Source organism: Leopardus geoffroyi, chromosome B1 (assembly GCF_018350155.1).
Source record: "Leopardus geoffroyi isolate Oge1 chromosome B1, O.geoffroyi_Oge1_pat1.0, whole genome shotgun sequence".
Classification (NCBI taxonomy): Eukaryota; Metazoa; Chordata; class Mammalia; order Carnivora; family Felidae; genus Leopardus; species Leopardus geoffroyi.
In genome coordinates, this window is record NC_059327.1 from 76,065,746 (window position 1) to 76,089,233 (window position 23,488).

General features: G+C 38.8%; 1 protein-coding gene across 5 annotated transcripts in view; it reads left to right on the forward strand.

The window, feature by feature from the left end:
- The window catches only part of SH3D19 (SH3 domain containing 19), a 185,038-nt gene that overhangs the window by 115,722 nt on the left and 45,828 nt on the right, over nucleotides 1–23,488 (forward strand). For 2 of the 5 annotated variants that reach the window (XM_045465841.1, XM_045465852.1), the window contains exons 3-7: nucleotides 12,027–12,067; nucleotides 18,311–18,353; nucleotides 20,190–20,328; nucleotides 20,737–20,899; nucleotides 21,623–22,624. In XM_045465841.1, coding sequence (XP_045321797.1) covers nucleotides 12,027–12,067; nucleotides 18,311–18,353; nucleotides 20,190–20,328; nucleotides 20,737–20,899; nucleotides 21,623–22,624 — 1,388 coding nt within the window. Of the gene's footprint in view, nucleotides 1–12,026; nucleotides 12,068–16,941; nucleotides 16,983–18,310; nucleotides 18,354–20,189; nucleotides 20,329–20,736; nucleotides 20,900–21,622; nucleotides 22,625–23,488 lie in introns of all 5 variants that reach the window. The other 3 variants (XM_045465848.1, XM_045465862.1, XM_045465873.1) reach the window with 2 other exon arrangements.

Consider the following 23,488-nt stretch of genomic DNA (forward strand, 5'->3'; position numbering starts at 1 on the left):
TCTCCTTGAGGATTTTGATGGCTTCCTGACTTACATTTAGGTGTTTCATCCATTTTGAGTTCATTTTTGTGTATGGTGTAAGAAAGTGGTCCAGGTTCATTTTTCTGCATGTTGCTGTCCAGTTTTCCCAGCATCACTTGCTGAAGAGACTATCTTTATTCCATTGGATTGGATATTCTTTCCTGCTTTGTCAAAGATTAGTTGGCCATACGTTTGTGGGTCCATTTCTGGGTTCTCTGTTCTGTTCCATTGATCTGAGTGCCTGTTCTTGTGCCAGTACCATACTGTCTTGATGATTACAGCTTTGTAATACAGCTTGAAGTCCATAAACTATGAGCATCTTATAGACAGGGTTGTCCTAGTTGATCTTGTTTCTTTGGTACTTAGTTTCTTTGGTATCTTAGTTTCTTTGGTACTTAGCATAATACTTGGAATAGCATAAGCATTAAATTTCTTGATTGAAAATTAATATTAACTCTTAACAGTTAAGTGAATGTTTGTGTTTTGGTCAAAAATACAGAAATAACCAACTAATAAAACAAAACATGATCAGTCTCTGGATGTTATGGATGTTTCAAACTGAAACTGCCTTACACTTGTCTAATATTTTCTTATTCCCCTCACTTTTTCCTGGCATGTAATGGGCACCCCTTTGGAACAGTGCTATCGTATTTTTGCCTTTTACTAACAAATAACTTTTCATCATAAAATTTAATCTTCCTATATTGCTGTATATCCAGAAAAGAGAGAATTAGATTTTAGCCATTTTTGTCTTTCTAGGTTTTCTGTTAAACTCTTTCTACAGATCATTTTAGGTAGACTGTGGAGGAAAGATATAACCCTAGAAAAAATATATTTTGGTTATTAATTCCTTGGTTCATTCAGTAGGTGTTTATTGAACACAGTTATACTTTAGACCATTAGTTTTCAACTTTTCTGCATTCACATTTGACAAGGTTAAAGATTTTGTTATGACATTACAGTAATTACCACCTTTCTTGGGTGTTGAGTAGACATTGTATCCTATATCTCTTCTCAAAATAAGTTGTACTTGTTCTACATCATATACAATAACCCACTTAGATATATCCTGTCTGATTAACATCACTATATGTTATTGTATATTATACATAGTTTTAAATTTAGCACACCAGTGAAGAGTTTGTGCTGCTTATTATTTGGGAATTAGCAGGGGCTTAAGTAATAGAGACAGTTCTAAAGATAGAGTACAATGAAAAACTGTGAATAGGCAGAATTACCCCTGAAACTGCATTAATTGACACTTGAAGTACAATGCTTATTGCCAAATTAGGTGCCATGTTGGAGTCTAATGTACCATTCCTTAATAAGGTAAATCTGGCCAGTTTTCTGTCTACTATTAGAAGAGTACTACCCTTTGTTGAGGACCAGATGCTCATCAAGGTGACATTTGGCATGAAAAATACCTGTTTGTTTATTTATTTATTTTTAACATTTATTTATTGCCAAGAGACAGAGCATGAACAGGGGAGGGGCAGAGAGAGAGGGAGACACAGAATCAGAAGCAGGCTCCAGGCTCTGAGCTGTCAGCAGAGAGCCCAATGTGGGACTTGAACCCACGAACCATGAGATCATGACCTGAGCTGAAGTCAGACACTCAGCTGACTGAGCCATCCAGGTACCCCAATATTTATTTATTTATTTATTATTTTTTTTTTTTAATTTTTTTTTCAACGTTTATTTATTTTTGGGACAGAGAGAGACAGAGCATGAACGGGGGAGGGGCAGAGAGAGAGGGAGACACAGAATCGGAAACAGGCTCCAGGCTCTGAGCCATCAGCCCAGAGCCTGACGCGGGGCTCGAACTCACGGACCGCGGGATCGGGACCGGGCTGAAGTCGGACGCTTAACCGACTGCGCCACCCAGGCGCCCCCCCAGTATTTATTTTTGAGAGAGAATGAGAACAGGGGAGGGGCAGAGAAAGAGGGAGAGAGGATCTGAAGCGGGCTGTGTGCTGACAACAGAGAGCTGATATGGGGCTCGAACTCACGAACTGTGAGATCATGACTTGAGCCAAAGTTGAATGCTTAACTGACTTAGCCACCCAGGTGCCCCCCAAAATAGCTATTTTTAAATATTAGACCCAGACACTCTTAGCAAGGTGAACATCAACAAGTTATTAACTGGGAATAGAGATCAGCAGAACTAAACCAGCAGCAAAATTATTTGGTGGGGGATTTGCTTATTAAGTAAATTGTAGGTGGAGTCACCTCTACTATTTAAATTATATTTGTTTCGGGGCGCCTGGGTGGCGCAGTCGGTTAAGCGTCCGACTTCAGCCAGGTCACGATCTCGCGGTCCGTGAGTTTGAGCCCCGCGTCAGGCTCTGGGCTGACGGCTCAGAGCCTGGAGCCTGTTTCCGATTCTGTGTCTCCCTCTCTCTCTGCCCCTCCCCCGTTCATGCTCTGTCTCTCTCTGTCCCAAAAATAAATAAACGTTGAAAAAAAAAATAAATTATATTTGTTTCTCTCTAGGGGTAGGATTGAGTTCACTGTAGTAGTGAGCACTTACTGCAATTCCACTGAGTTGTACTATAAAAATGAGTAAAAACCAGTCTCTTTCTTTGAGAAGTTTGCAGTCTAAATAGGAAGTCAAGACATGCATGTACTGGGGGGAAAATCAACAACAGAGAAAACAACTTAAAGAATTGGGAAGGACAGGGCAACATGTTCTAATTTTAAATGTACTGTTGTTATTAATAGTAGAGTTGAAGGCTTTTTCCAGGATCTGTGAAATTTTTCATAGGATTTTTATTTTTTTATTTATTATTTTTTTTAACGTTTATTTATTTTTGAGACAGGGAGAGACAGAGCATGAACAGGGGAGGGTCAGAGAGAGGGAGACACAGAATCTGAAACAGGCTCCAGGCTCTGAGCTGTCAGCACAGAGCCTGACGCGGGGCTCGAACTCACAGACCGTGAGATCATGACCTGAGCCGAAGTCAGCCGCTTAACCGACTGATCCACCCAGGCGCCCCCATGGGATTTTTTTTTAATAGGGCTAAAGAAATATGAAATTCTTCAGAGCTACTGATCACTACATCCATTTTGTGAAAAGCATCATGGGAAGGGTGATGGAGAGGAAGAGAAATCTGTGTTCTCAGTAGGGAAAATACAATGCTCACAAAAGCTTGTCCGTTTGTTTTATTCTCTTGACTTTGTTATTGCTTAGTCTTGGTAGGAGATTAGGTATATGAGAAGTATGCATTGTGAAACTCAGAAAGGTTGTTAAGTAGTGAATATTAATTGCAACTGAAATGCAAATGGTCAATTATTTGAGTTTATAAGGTACAATTATGATAAGTATAGGGTAACTCAACTGGTGTTGGCAGGATAGTTCCAAAAATTTCAGCCTTATATAATTATGAACTATATACATTTGTGTATTGGAAAATAGGGTAGGAAACGTCACTAACATTTTGAGACTTTATATATAATGTTTTTTATTTTATTTTTTTATTTTTGAGAGAAAGAGAGACAAAGTGCAAGCTGGGAGGGGCAGAGAGAGAGGGAGACAGAATCCAAAGCAGGCTCCAGGCTCTGAGCTGTCAGTATAGAACCTGATGCAGGTCCTGAACTCACAGACTGCAAGATCATGACCTGAGCTGAAGTCAGACGTCCAACCGACCGAACCACCCAGATGCCCCATTGAGACTTTTATATGTGCTAAGCGCTGTACTGTATATTTTATGTAGTTTTTTTTCATTCAATATTAGTAACAACTAAAAAGATTGACATTAGTATTCTTACATTACAGAGGAAACAATTCCAGCAAATAAGTAAATTAGAAATAGGAAAGCAGGTCTCTGGCTGGTTTCAGATTCTGTATTCTTCCCACTACAATCATGATGCCCCAGTAGGTACATCATGTATCCTATTTGCTTTTTCTCTACAGGTCATCCTCCATATTTTCTATACTCACAGATATGACTGTTAATAGAACTCGTTTTACAAATGTATAATGGGTAGAATGTGTTAATGAAAACTCATTTAAATATGTATGGGCTTTCTTTGTCCTGAAACTGTGTAGATAAAGATAGCACATTTGTTTTGCTTGTCTTTGAAAAATATTAAGTAGAAAAATACCCAGTGTAACTTGATGTTGTATTACAGATCTTAATTATTATATTTGAGCTGTCAATGGTGATAAGAAAGTGAAATCAGAACTCTTACAACTTTTTCCCTAAAGCTTTCAGAATATTAATAGAAATATTTTGTAGTTTTGTTACAATTTTTAGCTTTAGCAAAAGCCATTCTGGTTGGATTTGAATTATTTTTTTCTCACTAATCTTTATTCTCTGCTTCTTCAGAAGGGATTCACCCCCTTAGTATATACCCAAATTTCAAACTGTGGAGGTTCATCAGAATTTTAGAAAGAATAGGTAATTTGTTTTCATTAGTTTTAAGTAATACATTTATTCTTTTTCATTTCCTACAGTTTGTCAGATACGGCTCTACATATTATGATGATCATCTTAATTTAGACATTATTAAAATGGCATTATAGCCTTATATTTGTCTCTGTAGCACAATATTATTTACTAATTCATACTTTCATCTCCCATTACATAATAATACCTTATTCTAGCAGGTAGTGTAGGCTATTAAAAGTTTGACAGATACCCAAGATGAAAACACAAGTAAGGTAAAACCTCAGATTGCAAGTAACTTGTTCTGCGAGTGATCTGCAAGACGAGCAAACATTTCTAATCAATTTTAAGTTGATAAATGAGTGGTGTCTTGCAATACAAGTAATATGTGACACTGAATGTCACATGATCACAAGTGAGCCAGTGGTTCTTGAAATTCACTTTGATATACAAGTGCTTTGGATTGCAAGCATGTTTCCAGAACAAATTATGCTCACAAACCAAGGTTTTACTGTATTTGTTATTATATAACATTATTGCTTTCTGTTTTGAGAAGCAAATCAAGGTTGATCCAAGGCTTTCTTGTTTATAAAAGTATATGTAAGGTTTTTTGATTTTGGGGTTTTGGGTGTTTTGTTTTGTTTTTTTGAAATGCAGTAAGTCAAAGACTTGTTTATTGGAGTCCTAAAATAAGTATCATTTTTTTAAGTGCAGGTAATCCTTGATTTATAAACAGCTGACTTTAAAAGGTTTTTTTTTTTTTTTTCATAGAATGACTGGCTTCGTATGTTCTTTCGTAGAAAGACTCGTTTTGTTTTTCCACTTAGTAGAGCCATAGTACCACTTTTCTCAAACTGTTATTGGTGCTAGAAATTTCTGTTACTTTTTTCTTCTTTCCTTCTCATTGCCTTTGTTTCATTCTTTTATATGTAGCCCCCAATTTTATCCCACTACTGCTACCACCAACTTGGCAACCAGTAATAACAAAGTCATCTTCTTTTCCATCCATATAAATCCTATCACTCTGTTTTGTTGTAACTAACTTAGTTTTTCTTAAGTGAGGGCAGTTCCCCCTTCACTCCTGCCTTCCCAGAGGATAGTTGGCAATGTCTGGAGAGTTTTTGGGTTGTCACAGCTGGCAGTGGGTGGGAAGAAGTATGCTTTTGGTATCTAGTAGGTAGTGGCTGGGGATGCTGCTAATCATCCTATAATAAATAGGACAAGCCCTCTTCCTTAACAAATGCCAGTAGTGCCGATGACAAGAACTTGCATTAGCTCTCTTCAAGCATCAGCTCTGTGTTTTCTTCAACTCTCCTAGAACTAAATTTAGACACCCCTATCCCAAGGTCTCGTAATATCTTGTGAAACATTTTTTCACATTTTTTTTTAACTTTTATTTATAGATCTTGTCAATGTGACTGCATACCTCTTGAGGGCAGAGGTTGTATATTCATATTGGTGCCCCAATTTGTGGTATAATGCCAGGTATGTAGTGAGAGCTCCATAGATGAATAATTGCCTGCATAAATAAGACACCCCGGACTTCTCTATTACCTTTACAGCACTACCAAAAACTTCCACTTGCTCACCTCTCTTTTCTTTCCTACCTCCACTCATTATGTATCTCATCAAATATTAGTGTACCAAACCTATCACCAATATATGTAGTTCCTAAAAATGTGGATCTGCCCACAGTTTTCAAACCGAATATTGGCAGTCCAGGGTTTATTCATAAATGCTTTTTTTAAAGACAGGAAAATACCATGGTTTGAACATACAGACCAGCTACAGTTAACAATGCTTGTTCTAAGGAGATATCCCAGATAAATTCTTACTTGCTTTTGAGATACGTTGCCGTCCTATCCTTGCCCCATAGATTCTTAGTGTTTAATCTGGCTGGTAATGCCTGGCACTAATACTTCCCTCTCTAGCATCTTCTCACTTTGGCGTGGCATTTGAGTTCCAGTCCTTTCTTATGTCTTACCATGACTTCCTTGTATGCTGTGCTCAACTGTCCCCTCATACATAGTCTTTTGTACATACTGCCTGATGCTCCCTATACAGACCCTTTCTTCCCACACATTCTTCCGTCTCAGTCAATACACATGTGACATTTTTGAAGCTTTTCCTTAGATTCCAAGATCGAGTGATATATGCCTTCTTTGCGTCCGTAGCACGTTGTGCCTACCCTTGCATAGTGTTAATAGAAAGGCAGTTGCAATATTTGTCTTTCTCACTGAGAGCAGTCTATGCTTTCAAGGCATTCCTAGTGCTGTGTGTGTGTGTGTGTGTGTGTGTGTGTGTGTGTGTGTAAAATATTACATACTACATATGTAATAAGCATTGGTTGTGTGAGAATGAATGAGCCAGAATACCTCTTCCAACCTGCAAAAATCACACCAATCTGATTAAACCTTTCTGCTAGGAAATGGAAATGATAACAAATGTTGAGAGCCTTTAGAAAAGATGGTATAAAGAGATAAATTTTATGTTCACTGGCAGGTTTATCAGCTTAATCAGAGGGCTACACCTCTAGGTCACACTAGCTTTACCCTTTGTCAAGCTAATGACCTTACCGACTGGTACTTTAATCATGTACTATGGCTTTAATTGAGGGTTTTTACAGTGTATTTTCAAAATATATTCAGTTGCCCCTGCACAGAGAAGGAACTCTAAAACCAGATGTGGTGGCGATGATGGGCACTTGGAGGAATTCTGATTTGTGTACCAAACTAGCCACATTCAGAAACTTCATTTACTGGTTTGTGAAAAGTTTTTCCTCGCCAAAGAGAAGGGCAGGGGAAATTATTTAAAACTTGGAAACAAGCTGTTGCTTTGAAAGTTGTATTAATATTTTTTAGAATATTTCAGAGTGATAAATAAAATATGATCCAAAATAAAAAGAGAGGTTGGATTTTCTTAGGTGAGATTAAGAATGACTATCATGATTTGCTTTGTTGTTGCTGTTTTTGACAGTATCAAAACTAGTAACCTCTGTTTTCTCCTGCATCTGCAAAATCTGGATGAGATTCCATTGTGAAATTTTTTGAATTAGCTTTATGCTTGAGGGTACTTGCCTATATAGTGAACTTTGAAAAGCATCTAGGTACCTTTACCTATCCACTCAAGCAAGAACTATAGACTTGACTGTAATCGGACGGTACTTTTCACAGCTGATTCTGTCACTAGCAGCTGTGTGACTGCAGACAGGATACCTAACCTCTAAGCCTTATTTTCTTCGTTTGTAAAAAAGATCAATGTGTTTGGGCACATGTAATGATAGCAGTTTTCATCATCATCTTCATTGCTGAAATCTTATCATTAGAAATTAATTTCATTAGGTTAAGAATCTCCTTTTTTAATTTTTTTAATGTTTATTTTTGAGAGAGAGATAGTGTAAGCGGGGGAGGGGCAGAGAGAGAGCAAGCAAGAGACACAGAATCTAAAGCAGGCATCAGGCTTTGTGCTAATAGCACAGAGCCTGAGACAGGGCCCAAATTCACAAACCATGAGATCATGACCTGAGCCAAAGTCGGACACTGAGCCACCGACTGAGCCACCTAGGCAACCCCAGGTTAAGAATCTCTTTTATGATGCAATTTGCTTTCTTAAAAGTACCTTAACACTAATTAAGGCTGTGTGCAAATGCAGTAGTAGACCGTTACCTTACAACACAGCCTAAGGGCTTATTGTAAAAGAGTGGGAAGAAAGGATAGAAAGGGACTCTGAATGGCTGGATACTCCCCCAAAGTCCCAGAGGAAGATAAATCATCAGAAATTAGACCTGACACTACTTTGTCTTGACCTCAGCTTTTGGTTCTTCTCTCAGAATCTGAAAGCCATTTACTTCCCCTAACCCTTCGTTTCCCTCCTGGTGGGTCTTTGACTGTTACATGTCAGGAGTGGTTTTATCTGCCCTCCGGAAAACAAAGGTACCCGATGATAGGGGCCGCAGCACTTGAAGAGCAGAAGGCAGAAGTTCTGGGTCAACTCTGTCAAGGGCCAGCACATAGACTCATACATTTAGAATGGAGGGAAGATGCCATTTGGCAGTCCTTTGTTTTGCCATGGAGTGGCATAGGCTCAGGCTCTCTTGCAATAGCAGAAACCAGAGGGAAGCAAAGTAATCACAAAGAAAAAAATAATTGAAAAACATAAAAACTATGTGATAACACACCCCAACATGGAAACCTGTCAAGGGTCGTATGTGTTGTCAGATGTTTTGTGATGTCCCTTAAGATAACGAAAAAACATCAGTAATTATAATCGCAGCAATAACAATAGTGTATTATTGAACACACACTTCATTCCAGGGCCAGTGTAAGATGCTTTAGTGGATTTTCCCTCTTATTCTCCACAACAACCTCATGAGGGAGTTAAGTTATTCCTGATTTTATACATGAAAAAACACGAAGAGAAGCTAAGTAATTTGCACACAGCTACACCACCTAACAAGTAGAGGCACCAGGAGTACGTATGAACAATGGGACTTTGGAACCAGCTCTCTCAACCACTGGGCTCTACTGCTTCCTCCTCTGATCAGTGATTCTATGGCCATGTCTACTGTCCCATAGTGGCCATCCTTCCTGGAGGTTCCCAGCTAAGACATGAACCTGAGCTTATGCTGAGGAATAATTCCCATGAGGTTTTCTGTTAAGACTACTGAGTGGTACCTTCACTGTAGCCTTTGCTCTACATAAAGGTGGAGAAAAAGAGACATCTTATGCATCCATAGCTACACTTGAGATACAGAAATTGTATGCACTACACAGCCAGGAAGTTACACCAGCATCTCCCAAAACTGCTTCCCATGGAGATGTATTTGACCACAGGCCTCCTTTATTTTCCCTACCACAAAACCTGTTAACCTAGAAGGGAGAACTTTACACTTTAGAGTTTGGAAAATGCTGTTTTAGACATTAAGATACTGATTGGTTAGTTGGCTAGCTGCCTGGCTGGCTGGCTGGTTTATGGAATTAGCCTAAGCATGATGCTTATAAATCTTGAGAATTATAGAACCTTGGCTGACCTCAGTCAAAATTATTTTGTGCCAAGGTTTCTGCCACCCCCATAGGCCCCCCAACTTTTTATCGAAGTGTAACATACATACACGAAAGGTACAGCTCAATTAATTATCACATCTACTCAGCCCCCAGAAGACCCCACATGTGCTGCCATAATAAGTGCCACAAACTTGGGTGACTTAATACAACAGAACTTTATTGTTTCGCGATTCTGGAGGTTAGAAGTCTAAAAGCAAGATGTCATCAGGGCCACGCTCCCTCTGAAATCCATAGGGGAATTCTTCCTTGCCTCTTGCTATCTTCTGGTGGTCTGTGGGCAATCTTTGGCTTTCTTGGCTTGCGGCTGCATCATTGCAGGTCTCTGCCTCATTGTCACGTGGTGCCTTTCCTGTGTGTCTCTGTCTTCACATGGTTTCCCTCTAAGGATAGCAGTCATATTGGATTAGGGGACCATCCTAGTCCTGTATGACCTCATCTTAACTAATTACATCTGTAAGGAACCTATTTTCAAAAAAAGGTTATTTTCTGAGGTTGGATTTCAACGTGTCCTTTTTGGGAGGGGGACGGTTTGACCCAGACACCCCCATGTTCCACTCCAATCAGTACACCTTCCTCCTTCACAAAGGTAACAGCAAACTGGTAAATAATAACAACATTATACCAAATCAGTGGTAATGAGCAAGGAGATAATGATGTAGACATTCCACATGCTCTGCCTGGACATACACATGGAATTTTGACTTTCTTGGCCCTGCCTCTAGGTACTGATTTTGATTCTATTAATTACTTTATAGAGTCTCTCCACTTTTGCATCCAGAAGTTTCTCCTACAACCCTCAGTCAACCTATTTGCATTTTAGTACTGTTAATCTCTTCTATGTTATACTAATTTTTTTTCAAGTAGTTGTTTACACAAGCCTTCAAGAACTGTTTTTAAAAATGAGCATTGCTTACCCAACTAACATGGATGGATCTAGAGGGTATAATGCTAAGTGAAATAAGTCAGTCAGAGAAAGACAAATTCCATATGATTTCACTCATATGTGGACTTAAACAAAACCAAGAAAAGAAGAGAAAACAAAAAACCGATTCTTAAACACAGAGAACAAACTGGTAGTTGCCAGAAGGGAGGTAGGTCAGAGGATGGGTGAAACAGTGAAGGGGGTTAAGAGTACACTTACCATGGTGAGCACTGAATAATGTGCAGAATTGTTGAAGTATTAGGTTGTTCACCTGAAACTACTATAGCAGTATGTTAATTATACTTGATTTTTTTAAATCTAATTAACACAATAAATCAGTATTGCTGAAAACATTTTTTATGTTTAACTTTTTCAACGTTTTTTAAAATTTATTTTTGAGAGACAGAGCACAAGTGGGTGAGGGGCAGATAGAGAGGGAGACAGAGAATCTGAAGCAGGATCCGGGCTTTGAGCTGTCAGCACAGAGCCCGATGCAGGGCTTGAACCCAAGAACCATGAGATCATGACCTAAGCTGAAGTTGATGCTCAACCAACTGAGCCACCGAGGCGCCCTGAAAACACTTATGTTTTTATATTATTGTCCTACTTTCATAAGCCTTGGAGGTCTCCTCTTGCTTAATTTGGGGGGAGTGGGGGTCTGGCAGAACAGTATATTCTTAAAGTGTCCCTCCCATATAATGAACTGATACGTTATTGCAGCTTCCTGAAGTATTATCGTATCTACTTAAGAAACAGCAAGAGGATTTATACAGATTACCATCAGCATAAATTTAGTAATCAAAAATAAGCCTAAATGTTAAGAGCATTCAGAAACAAAGTGAAGAATTTTATAGACAAGAAGGCTTTTTTTTTTCCTAAATCCTATCATTAATTTTTTAGGTTTGTATATTTTTCCTAAATTATTCCAACTGGAATTAGTCCAACTGGTTTGAATAAAGATTAAAAAAAAAAAAAAAACAGTCTTACAAACTAGTGGTATAAACCTTTGCAACTAGGTGGTTTTGACTAGTGAATGAACAAAGGCTCATAAGCATTTCTGTGACTCGGCAAAGTCACATAGTCAGAGATACCAAGGACCAACCAGACACTGAGGAAAACTCAAAGCAACAGAAGACTTATTTTTAGGTGGTGATGTTTTAAATCTAATCTTAGGAAGAAATGCTGTTAATCCTTGGGTCAAATTACTATAAAAATGATATATTTTGATCTGAGATAAGAAGATAGGAATTCACTGTCAAACACCAAAACGGATAAAGGAGGGTCAGAATTCTTTTGAGTACCATGTAATTGCTGCCTGACTTCAAGCACTGTCCACAATTTCACTGGAAGATGCACTGTGTAGGTAGCTATGAAAGCAATTTTAAGGCAGATTTTTATTTACACTGCAGATATACTTCACCAGCCTTCTCATTTCCCGTAAAACATTTTATGGCAAAGGCAATTTAAATTTTTTTTTAATTTATGTTTTGTAAAGAGGATAAACCAGAAACTAATACGTCAAACTTGCTGCTTGATGCCATATTGAGTCCCAGAAATGACCTGGCATTATGAATGATTCTTCTTCAAAAGGATTAATGAATACATAATGTTTTTTTCTCTTTCTTTTTCTAGCCAAGGACCCTTGTCATCCATTAGAGCGGTAATCAAGAGATGTAAGTTTGGTTTTTCCTGCTCTGTATTTTCCTCTGTGATATTTTAAATGATGGTCTAGATTTCCAGCAAGTTATTGTATTTGATAAATCTTACAACGAATCCAGAAAAGTAGCTTTTCACTTCTTCTGAGGAGTAATAAACCATTTCAGACAAGCAGCTAGTTTCTCAGCTTTCTTTTCAACTTTCATTTATTGATAAGCCAGTTCCTCAGAATAATATTTTTTCTCTTATTATAACTAAACTTTTTAAAAATCTGGATAATCTATTCAATTTTTATGATCTAATATAAATTTTATATAACCATTTTCCATAGGTAGAGACATCTGATGGATGCAAAAAATATATCAAACCCTGTCCTTTTTGATTCATTTGCTTCCAAAGTGTTTTTATTTTAATTTCTTAACATTTATTTATTTTGAGAGAGAGAGAGAGAGAGAGAGCCAAGGAGGGGCAGAGAGAGAGAGAGAGATAGAGAGAGAATCCCAAGCAGGCTCCATGCTGTCAGCATAGAGCCAGATGTGGGCTCGATCCCACAAATCATGAAATTATGACCTGAGCCAAAATCAAGAGTCAGGCGCTTAACCAACTGAGCCACCCAGGCACCTCTCCACAGTGTTTTTAAGTAATGATATAAATGCCTGTGGAGATTGGCTCACTTCCACATACAAGATAGAAGTGCCATAATAGAATTCTCTCCAAAATGGTACATTCGTACTTTCATCCTTACCTCTTGGTTAAAGCTTTACCAACCCTGTTGGTTAAAACTTGCTCTTGGTGTAAAATTTTAATAAGCTTTTTAACATAGGTCTCTGCAAATTTCCCTTTTCAAATAGAACATGGACTACCTATTACAAACAGAGATAAGGAAGGGATTTTTTTTTTTAACCAGCAAAAATGAATTTGTTCAAGAATAGCAGAGAATTGCAATCCAGGACCCGCAAACTATAGCAAAACTGTAGGCAAGTCTTCAGAACAAAGGACAGGAACATTCTTTTATAGAGAAAAGGTGGGGAGATGGGAAGGCTGTTATAAACAAAAAGCCCATGGGAGTAAGCTGAGGAGTAAAAAATATAGTGGCTTCTTACTGGCTGAGTTATGGCTGGGCTTTTGCTAGGGAGAAGGAAAACCTTCCTTCTTCCTGATGGGATAATAAAATAGTATCTGCTGAGGCCCATCTCTTCCTGTTGGATTTGCAGTTGACAAGTGGTAGAACTTGTCTCAACTCCATTCTTAATGAAGTTGCCCATAAGAAAGGGATTTTTAGATGTTCTTTGCATCGTTTGAGCTGAGGTCACCACCTGAGGAGAATGTATCATAGTTTTAGAAACATAATTTGTAATATTTAGTATAAATTTAGGGTATCCACAGGTTCTAAAGAGCATACATTTGAACCATTGCTGTGCAGATTTTGTAAGGTGGCAATACAGAAGGATATTCCACATTTCTCACATTTTATTTTTGTTGGTGGTGAATTATAAAGATGTGGGAATGCCAGTGTATTTTGGAGGGACTTCAAATATGAAAATTAAAAATTCATGCCTTAGAGCACTTTGAAGTGGTGGGTATGTGGAGAAGACAGGGCACAGAGAGAATTTAAAAAGAAAATTAGGGTCTGGAATTTAGGCAAGAATATTTTGCTGGAGATATAATTTGGGGTAATCAAGGCAAAACCAAGCAGTAGCTAAACACTTCAAGAAAAACGTACAGGCTAGAGATGACAAAGGACAGAATCTTGGGAAGTGACATCTGAGGCCAAGCTCTGCCTTTAAGGTGCCATAGGGCAAAAGATGAATGACCCAAAAAAACCTCTGCCCTGTAATAAGGAGGAGAGACCGAGTCCTGTCTACTAGCTTCTTACCTTTCCTCTCTCTTGGATTTTAGGACTTCTTTGTCGGGGATTGTAATTTGTACCTGACTCCCCATAGATCCTCCATGATGGATCTTGCTTACCTTAAGGCCCCTGTGCCATACAAAGCGTAAGGAGAGGGCAGTTACAGTGGAGTGGGCAAAAACCAGGGATGGCTGTGTGTTTAAAGGTCAAGGGAGAGGAGGTTTTTTTTTTTTCAACGTTTATTTATTTTTGGGACAGAGAGAGACAGAGCATGAACGGGGGAGGGGCAGAGAGAGAGGGAGACACAGAATCGGAAACAGGCTCCAGGCTCTGAGCCATCAGGCCAGAGCCCGACGCGGGGCTCGAACTCACGGACCGTGAGATCGTGACCTGGCTGAAGTCGGACGCTCAACCGACTGCGCCACCCAGGCGCCCCGAGAGGAGGTTTTTTAAAGAAAAAGTGAACCACAGATAACTCTTCATGCTGCAGCAATGACAAGCCAAAGGTAGCTGAGAATAGGTCATTGTATGTGGCCCTTAGGTGGTCAGTGGTGACCTCTGAGAGAGCAGTTTCAATAGAACATTGAAGTTGGAAGCCACACTTCAATTTAAATAATGAATGGAATATGTGGAAGTTGGGACAGCGGGGCAAGGCTGCTCTTCCATGGCATTTGGTGGTAAACACAAGAAGGAAGGGCTGAGGAGTGTCAAGCAGAGAGGAGATTTGAACATAGACTGTTCAGGATAAGGAAGCTTGGAGACGTTTGCAGGCAATGGTGAAGGAATCAGTGGAGAGATCAGACTGGAGCATAAAAAGAGGAAATTGGTGAAATAGGGCCATAGCGAAGAGGACAGAGGAGATGAAACAAAGGGAGAACTCTGCCTTTGAGGTATCTTTAAAAAAAAAAAAAGACAAAACTAAGTCGTGTTTCAATTTTTATGTATCAGTTACTTAGCGTACACTAAAGAAGTAGTTGCTGGTAGTGTTTCTTCCTGGATGTTTAGGCAAGGACACCAGATAACCTCATGTGTTGCTGTGTAAATACAAAATGAAAAATAATTATGTCATCCCCTTTTTCACTTTTTGCCCATTCTGTAAGAAAAAGTTGCAAACAATTTTTGTCTTCCCCAACCCAGTGAAATGTTTGTTTTACTCTCCGATACTTAGTCATCTTTCTCTGGCAAGGAGAAAGACTTCATCACATTTTTGAAGCAATATTCCTTCGCTGGTTGTATTTTAAATTCTTCCATAATGATACTCCTTCCAATCAAGCCTTGAGGTCCATTTTGCATTCATCCTGACGAACCCTAAATACTGTGGGTAAAAATCTGGAAAGTATTATAGTTGGATATATCTGGAATTTCATACTTTTCCTTTCATTAACTTTTTGAGAGAAAATTGTATTCTGAAGTTTAGAGTCAGCTAATATTCATTGCATACTGTAACTTGGGAAATGTTCACATAAATTGTAATGCAGTGCTCTGCATGGTAGATGTTTAACCCCATTTTACAGATGGAGGGTCACTGAGTTAGAAAAGGTTAAATGGCTTCACAAGGTAGACCTGAGATGTGAACCCAGACTTCTGACTACAAGGCCATTGAGCTTTCAACTCCACAGATGTTCTTGTTACCATGTCAGACATGTCTAACTCATACCCAGTCTCAAACAAGTGTAGTTACTTATTTTCTTTTATTGTGATTTTCATTGGCAAGGTGGTACTATAGCAAGGATGCTTGTAATATAATAATCCTTCTATGTGTTTATTTCTTCTGGTCATCATTTAGTCAATAATTTTGAGTTATTTAGAATTAGGATCAACATCCAGCTCTCCTAGCTCCAAAAGGACTTAAACTGCTTCAAGGAACAAACACTCCCAGCCCTTCCCATTAATAGGCTGTGTGACCTGGGATAATTCATTTAACCTCTCTGTGTCACAGCCTCCTCATCTGTAAGATTGGAGTAGGATGATCACTGAGGTTCTTTCTTGGCTTATGATCCTGTTGGAATTTAGGAGGATTCTTTATTAGTGCTAATATTGCAAATCCAGGTCTCAGGCTTTTATAAACAGTTGAGTAGGAATTTGTTTTGTACTTAGAATTTAACTATATGAACTAGAAACGCTTGAAAATAATTCTTGTCATTGTAAAATGATACGATAACTTTAACTGTGGTCTTAATCCGAAATGCAATTTGTGGAAGGGACTAAATGGGACGTGTTCCTCTATATGGGCATTGGTGGCAAATTGAATTTTCCTGGCAGCAACTACACCAAATCAGTGTAATCTGGGAAGGTGAGAATGAGGGGAAGTGGATAGTTAAGAAATTAGCAGGAAGAGTGTGAGACACTGTATGAAAATCTAAAGTGTTTGTACCTACTAAATTTGTTCAACACTGACAAAAAGTGTCAGTCATCCTATAAGGATCAAGAGAGATTTCATAGATGAGTAAATGTGAGGGAAAAAAAATTTAAAGCAGGAGACAGGAAAGCAGTGATTCTCAAAGGATGTGGAGGAGATCTGCAAGTAAGGTTGAGAGACTTTCTCTTGCTCATCCTGCTACCTCCAGAATGGGAGGACCGCTCTGCTAACAGTGGTCACTAACCACCGCTGGTGTGAAGGGGGAGAATCAATTGAAAAGCCACTGGTTTGAGAGAATGTCAATAGACTACCGGATTGCCTTTTAAGTACTGCGTTCATACTTTAAAATTAATCCCTATTGAAGTAGCAGAATGACTTTGCAAAATAGTTTTTAGACTTTATTTTTTGCATTGTTGTTAAAAACTGTAGGTAGATTTGTTTTTACTGGGGTTGTGTGGGTGGATGTCCCGGTCGGGACAGATATATCTTGGCCGCAGCAGATTTCTTTACTCTCTGAAACTGGTACATCAAGTTTTCTTTTCCATCGAAGTGTGCAGAGTTGGGGAAAAACAGTGGAATGGCAGAACAGTCCTGTTCCTGAATTCCTTTTAAAGCATAGGCAACTGGTTCACTCTTTTTTTCCTCCCTTTCCTCTTCTATAACCCCTTCTTTTTTTCCCTTAGCACTCATGAATAGTGCACAGCAAAAATGCCCCGTGGAAGAGGTATGTTTGTGACAATAACATAATGTCTTTTGATAGTGTTGTGTCTGCTGATTCTGGCTGTCGTGATGGTGGTGATGTGATTGTAGCCCGCTTGGTGAGCCTCTGACTTAATGAACCCATTCTTATGAATCAGATGCACCACTCAGAGCTTGAGCCTCTCTTTCCTCTTTTATTCCAGTAGACAAAATGCATCTCAGCTTGGCCTAACTCTTGATAAAAATGTAACAGTCATATCAGTTAATGGTATGAATCTAGGACTCCTGAGACACTTTGCCAGCCCAGCAGAGGGTCAGCTGCCACAGCCTCAACTCCAGCCTCGGTTTCCTTCCCACCCCCCACCTCCATCCCCACCCCCTGCTGCCTGGCTTCGGCAGCTTGCTTGTTCACGGAGAATCAGAAGTTAATAGGAAGAAAGAAAGGATTCATACCCTCAACCTTTTCAAATCAGAACAACTGAAAATGTAGAGTACTGGAGAGATATGAAGGCAACTGATAGAAATAGTTTAGATCTGAAACAAATTCCCCTTTGTACACGTATCTTTGCAGTATAGCGTTTAAAGACTTTCTTAAAGGAATCATTAGAATGTGCTTCTTGAAAATAGGAATAATGTTCCGTTACACATATGTGTGATATGTGACACCATTTTCCAGATCTTATGATTAAGACTTGACTTAGTTTTAAAATAAAATTTGCAGAAAGTGTCAGCCATCTAGCTTTTTGAGTTTGAAGCTTGAAGGAAAAGTCTGTGCTGCATGTATATAATATGTACTATAAACATGTTTATAAAAGTGTTTTGAACAGTTTTTACATTATTATTCTCTTTAAATTTAAGTAGTAGAACAATTTAAACGTTATAAAATTCTGGAAAAATTAGAAAATAGATGAAAATTTGACCCCTTTCACTTTCTTTGCAATAGAGTTGTAAATAAACATGACAAAAGTATAGTCATATGGATTAAAATAAAATTTTTTTCTGCCCATTGTAATTCATGTCATCATCATAAAGCTCTTACCAAGCAGTTTGTGTTTAATAGCTATCTTCCTTTCTCTTTCATTCTTCAGATTATTTTCAGAACCATGGAATGTGCTTTCAGGAATTTTTGAAATCTGTATTTTCTTATGTAATTCAAATATATAACCATAATTTTATGCCATATAAAAAGATAATTTTGATTTGCTTTTCTACTTGTGGATGTTAAAATTCATACATCTTCATTGATTTCAAGTATAAGTTAATTTTTTCCAATAATGTATCCTATAAAAATGTAAACCTTTATTAAATGTACTGATTTTGTACTATACCAGTTTTTTTTTTTTCCTTCTATAGCTTCTCGGACTTCTTTTCAGAGCGAGCTTCATCGAGATAGGAGGTATGGTTATAATAGAGGTCATATATTCTGCTAATGAAATCAAAGTCAGTTAGCAAGTTAAATATTTCTCTTTCATAAGGAATGTATAACATAAGCAATGTTCAACCTCATCGGTATATTTCCTAATTTAATCTATAAGTTTGAATGATGGAAATTTTGCTGGGAGAAGAAGCGATACAAACCTCAAAATGTTCTTTTGGCAATAATTATTTACTGAAGTTAATTTTTTAAATGTTTATTAAGCAACTGGTATATGTAAAACATTGTTGTAACTGCTTCAAAGAAATGCTTTGTACCTCCCAGCTACTTAGTAAATGTTGCATAAGTAAATGGATGACAAGATAGAAAATTGAATGGAAGAATAAGGAAAGAGAAAGAGTCAGGCTGGATAGATAGCTGAATGGATAAATGGCTGGATGGCTGGTTGGAGCGAAGGCAAGAGGAAGGAGGAAGTCACTGAGTAGATAAAAGGAAGGACCAGTAGGCAGACAAACAGATGGTAGAATGGATGGAAGCATGGACAGGTAGATAAATAGATGGGTGGAATTTTATAAAACAGGGACCCTGCTTTCACATTTCTTACAGACTATAGTATACAGTAATGAAGAATGAGGATTTTAGAGTCAGACATAACCAAGCTCAAATTTTGACTTCACTGCCTTCTCACTGTGTGACCCTGGGAAAGCTGCTCAACCTTTTCTAGCTTCTGTATCCCTATCTTTAAAGTGTTGCTAATCAGGGGCATCTGGCTGACTCAGTCAGTAGAGCATGCAACTCTTGATCTCGAGGTTATAAGTTTGAGCCCCATGTTGGATGTAGAGGTTACTTAAAAATAAAGTTTTTTTTTTTTAAATGCTGCTAATCATACCTATTCAAGGCTGTCATAAGGATTATTACATGTGTAGTGCTTAACATTTATTAACTAGTAACTCCTATTATTCAAATAAAAGTTGTAAGCAGGGGTTTTTAGGTATTGCAATTCACATTTAATCAATAAGCAGATTCTACTGTTTTATGGGCTAGCATGAGAATGTGTGTATGTGCCCAGTTTTGATAATAGCAGTGCTTTTTATTTTTATTTTTATTTTCTGTAGAGTGCTAGAGAAAGGCAGAGCAGATATCAGTCATCATCCCTTTTTGTTAGATGAGAAAACTGAGGCTAAGAGAGGTTGATCATTTGCCCAGGGTCACACAGTTGGTATTAGTTAGGAAATCAGGTTGAGTATTAAGTTTAAACATGAGAATGTAGAATCAGATTAAGAAAATGGTGAATCACTGTGGCTCCTCAGTATTAAAGATTAATTATCAAATTCATATACAAAACTGACCAGGAGCACAGACACACATGTCACGGTCTGGAAGTGAACAAGGAAAGATAACTTTGAATTGGGGTAGAGTTGGGTGAGGAGGAAAGGATATTCTTTTTATATGGTATCGTGTCTGAGTATATAATTTATAATGGCAGAAAACTAAGCAATTGTACTTCACTGGTGTACTTTTCTACCTTGCCATATATTTGTGTTTGTGGTATAGGCTAGACAGTAGAACCCTGGAATGAAGAGATTGTATGGGGCCTAGTTAGTTCTTATCCTTATCAACCAAAAAAGAGCTAAATGGGCCCAGGGTACATCTCTAACATTGAGGCTCAGAGTCCTAGAAGATGACTGTCATTTGCTCCCTTGATAGCCCAGGCCAAACAGGTCATTTCTGTGATTATGGCAGTTCTTATGTAACTTTTGGCGGAGAGGTGGTTGTTTTCATGAATCTTTGACAATTTGCAGATAGACAATAGCTTGTTACCAACCTGCAAACCCTCACTGAGGTCTTGTCTGCTAGGCGCCCAGAGATTACCATTGTGGCAGCTGAGCCCCTAAGGCCAGCCTCGTGGTTTCCAGGAGCTCCACCCCCAGGATTGGGATTTCCCCCACCTTCTGCAGCAGGCCCTTGGAGGCCCAGTGAGCTGGTTCCTGCTGAGGTAAATAAGTATCACATTATCTCTTTGCATTTTATTTTTATTTTTTTAATGTTTATTTTTTTTGAGAGAAAGAGTACGTGTACATGCACAAGTGGGGGAGGGGCAGGGAGAGAGAGAGGAGAGAGAGAGAATCCCAAGCAGTCTCTGTGCCTCCTGGGAGGATTCTCTTCTCTCTCCTCTCTCTCTGTCCCTCCCTTGCTCATACTCACTCACTCTGTCTTTCTCTCTCTCAAAATAAATAAATAAAACTTAAAAAAAAAAAAAAAGTCGGATGCTTAACTGACCGAGTCACCCAGGCACCCCTACATTTTATTTTTAAAATTAAGTTCAAAGACAAGAAAAGTGTGACGTTTAACATTTTGGCTATTTGTCCATAGATGTCTAAAATCTTCATTCTTTATTTTGCAGCTCCCACCATCTTATGAACAAGTCATAAAAGAAATCAACCAAGTTCAAGTTAACACTACGAATAATAATAATGCTGCTGCCACTCCAAGGCACACAATTACTTCTGCAACTCAGACTGACTTTTCAGATGAAATAGACAACCATCTGCCTCAAAGTAGTGCAAGTAATTTGTCTTCCCTAATTCTGACCTAGTTCTAGGAAAGTAATCAGTAGGCTTCTAGCCTTTAAAATAATTTGCAACTTGTGCATAATTCATTGAGCTCTGCTTCCCAGTCACTGTGATCACTGTACGCTTTCTTTATTTTGACTTGGTGTGATTATTACAATAGATCCTTCTCATGAGCCGCAGGCCCAATCTCTGGGACTCACCCCAGCTCATATCACAAAAACATCATCTTTTTAACTCATGGTTGTATTATTGCTAATCTTCTGAATTCCCATTGAGAAGGATGTTATATTTAGCAATGTAACTTTGATGGGATGTTAAAGGTGGTTGTCCTGTTAAGCTTTTAAAAAGCATTGTGTTCGAATAACAGAGATGAGAGTATGTTACTTTGGAAAAGTAAAACAAGAAATGTTGGAATCCTGATGAGAGAGAAAGTGTTTGCGTGATAAATCTACTGAGAATCAAGAATTTAATGGTGTTTTAAAATAATTGGTAATGAATATTTCTTTTATGAATAAATACAACTTGAAGAACACTCTTGTGAAAAGCTGAATATAAACATCTCCCCCTTGATTTTGGAATTACTTTTTACCAATTAAGGAAATCAAAATCTCTTGATATTCTACATGTATATTTTTTAAAAATCTGTGTATCTTCTATTTTTTTTTTCTTTTAAATTATAATGGTGCAACTTCTTTCTGTTGCTTTTGGTCTTGTCAGTACTACAGGCACCTCTCAAGCTTCTCCATCCTTCCTCAGTGGTCTCAGCCAGTGATCGTCCAACGGATGTCCCACCTCTAATAGTCTTTGATATTTCTGAAGAACAGAATTGTCCAGAGAACTCTAGTGCTCCAAGATGTCCAGTGCCAAGACCAAGATCAAAAGCCAACCTCAGACCAATAGCCAGAGATAGTCACATTAAAGAGGAAAATCACCAGAAAATTAGCCCTGTGGCCACAGAAAGGGAATCCTCCCCGAGCAAGCCCCAGTCTCTGTTGGACAGCACCAACGACTTGGATAGTCAGGCAGTGATGAACATTATGAACACAGAACGAAGCCAAAATAGTGTTGTTTCAAGAATCAAAGCATTTGAGGGTCAGACAAATAAAGAAACCTCGGGACTGTCTGTGAAACCAGAAATTGTTCCCCGCACACTCCCCCCAAGACCTGCTGTTCCCTCAGGGAAACCCACAGTGGCTCCCAAACCAGCTGCTAACAGAGCTTCTGGAGAATGGGACTCCTGGACTGAAAACAGACTCAAGGTGGCCTCTCGGGAGGGGCTCACCCCACACCCTCCACCACAAGAGGTAGGGAGCATCCCAGTAACCAAACCTGAATTGCCAAAGAAACCAAATGCTGGCCTTATACGAAGTGTTAATCCTGAGATTCCTGGAGGGGGACTTGTGGCCGAGAGCCCTGATGGTGGGAAGAAAGTTCCAACTCCTGCTCCTCGGCCTATGTTGCCGAAGAAATCGGTTTCCTTAGAAAACCCCGGCCCTGCATCTTTGCTGAAACCAGTCACCATTCCTCCCCAACTCTCAGTGGCGTCACAGGCCAAAGCATTCAGGTCACTGGGAGAAGGACCCTCAGCCAACTCCACAGTTACAGCACTGCAAAGCAAGCCTTCAGGGGACATCGACCTCATCAGTTTTGATGACGATGTTTTACCCACCCCACCCGGGAACCTGGTTGAAGAATCTATTGGTTCAGAGATGGTTCTGGGTGAGTAAAAATCAGAAGTGGAAGGGAGTGTAAACTCCTCAGAGGGCATCTGGAATGGCACTTGTTGTTTTAGTTTCTAACACAAGTTATTGAGATGTGTATGTGTGTGTACACATACGCATATGTGTGTATATAGAAGATAGAAACACAGAAAGTTTAAGAAACATGGAGCTGGGTAGGAGATAGAGACAGAGAAGGAAGGGAAAATATGGGATGGGGGGAGATGGAGATGGAGAAAGAGGGAGACACATATTGATGACTGTTACATGAGCCAGGAATAAGCAGACTTGGTCTAACGACAAAACTAGGTGTGAGGTTGACTCCCTTGCTTTGGCAGGTGGAGATTCAAGCATCAGGGGAATGCAGGGGAAATTTCTCATAGATGGGAAATCATGCAGTGGCCCCAGAAAGGCTCCTCAGATTGAACCAGCCTCACTGGGAGTGCTAGAAGAGATGCCAGCCCTGGGACGGACTCTGGCAAGAGCAAAGCAAGGAATGAGGAGGACCCAGCCATATGTTGCAAATTTTTTTTTTCAGTAATCTTCACAGAATGTCTTCCCTTGGGAATGCAAAGTTTTGTAAATAAAATACAACAGCTGTAAGTTTCCTGCCAAGATCAGGACAATTAAATTTCTCAAGAGGAAATTCAGAGAGTATGTTTTCTTTCCTCTCACTGTTCAGATGGAGAATATGATCATAAAGCTTATCTTTGATTTGTCAGAGTAAGCTGCTTTCCTTGTCATTGAGGATTCCTTTTACTGCTGTTTACTTATTTGGATAAATTTTGTGAACATATAAGCTTAATAATATTTTCAAAAGGTTAGCTGTCATCTTATAAATGTTTAACATGCATCAAAATGGCAT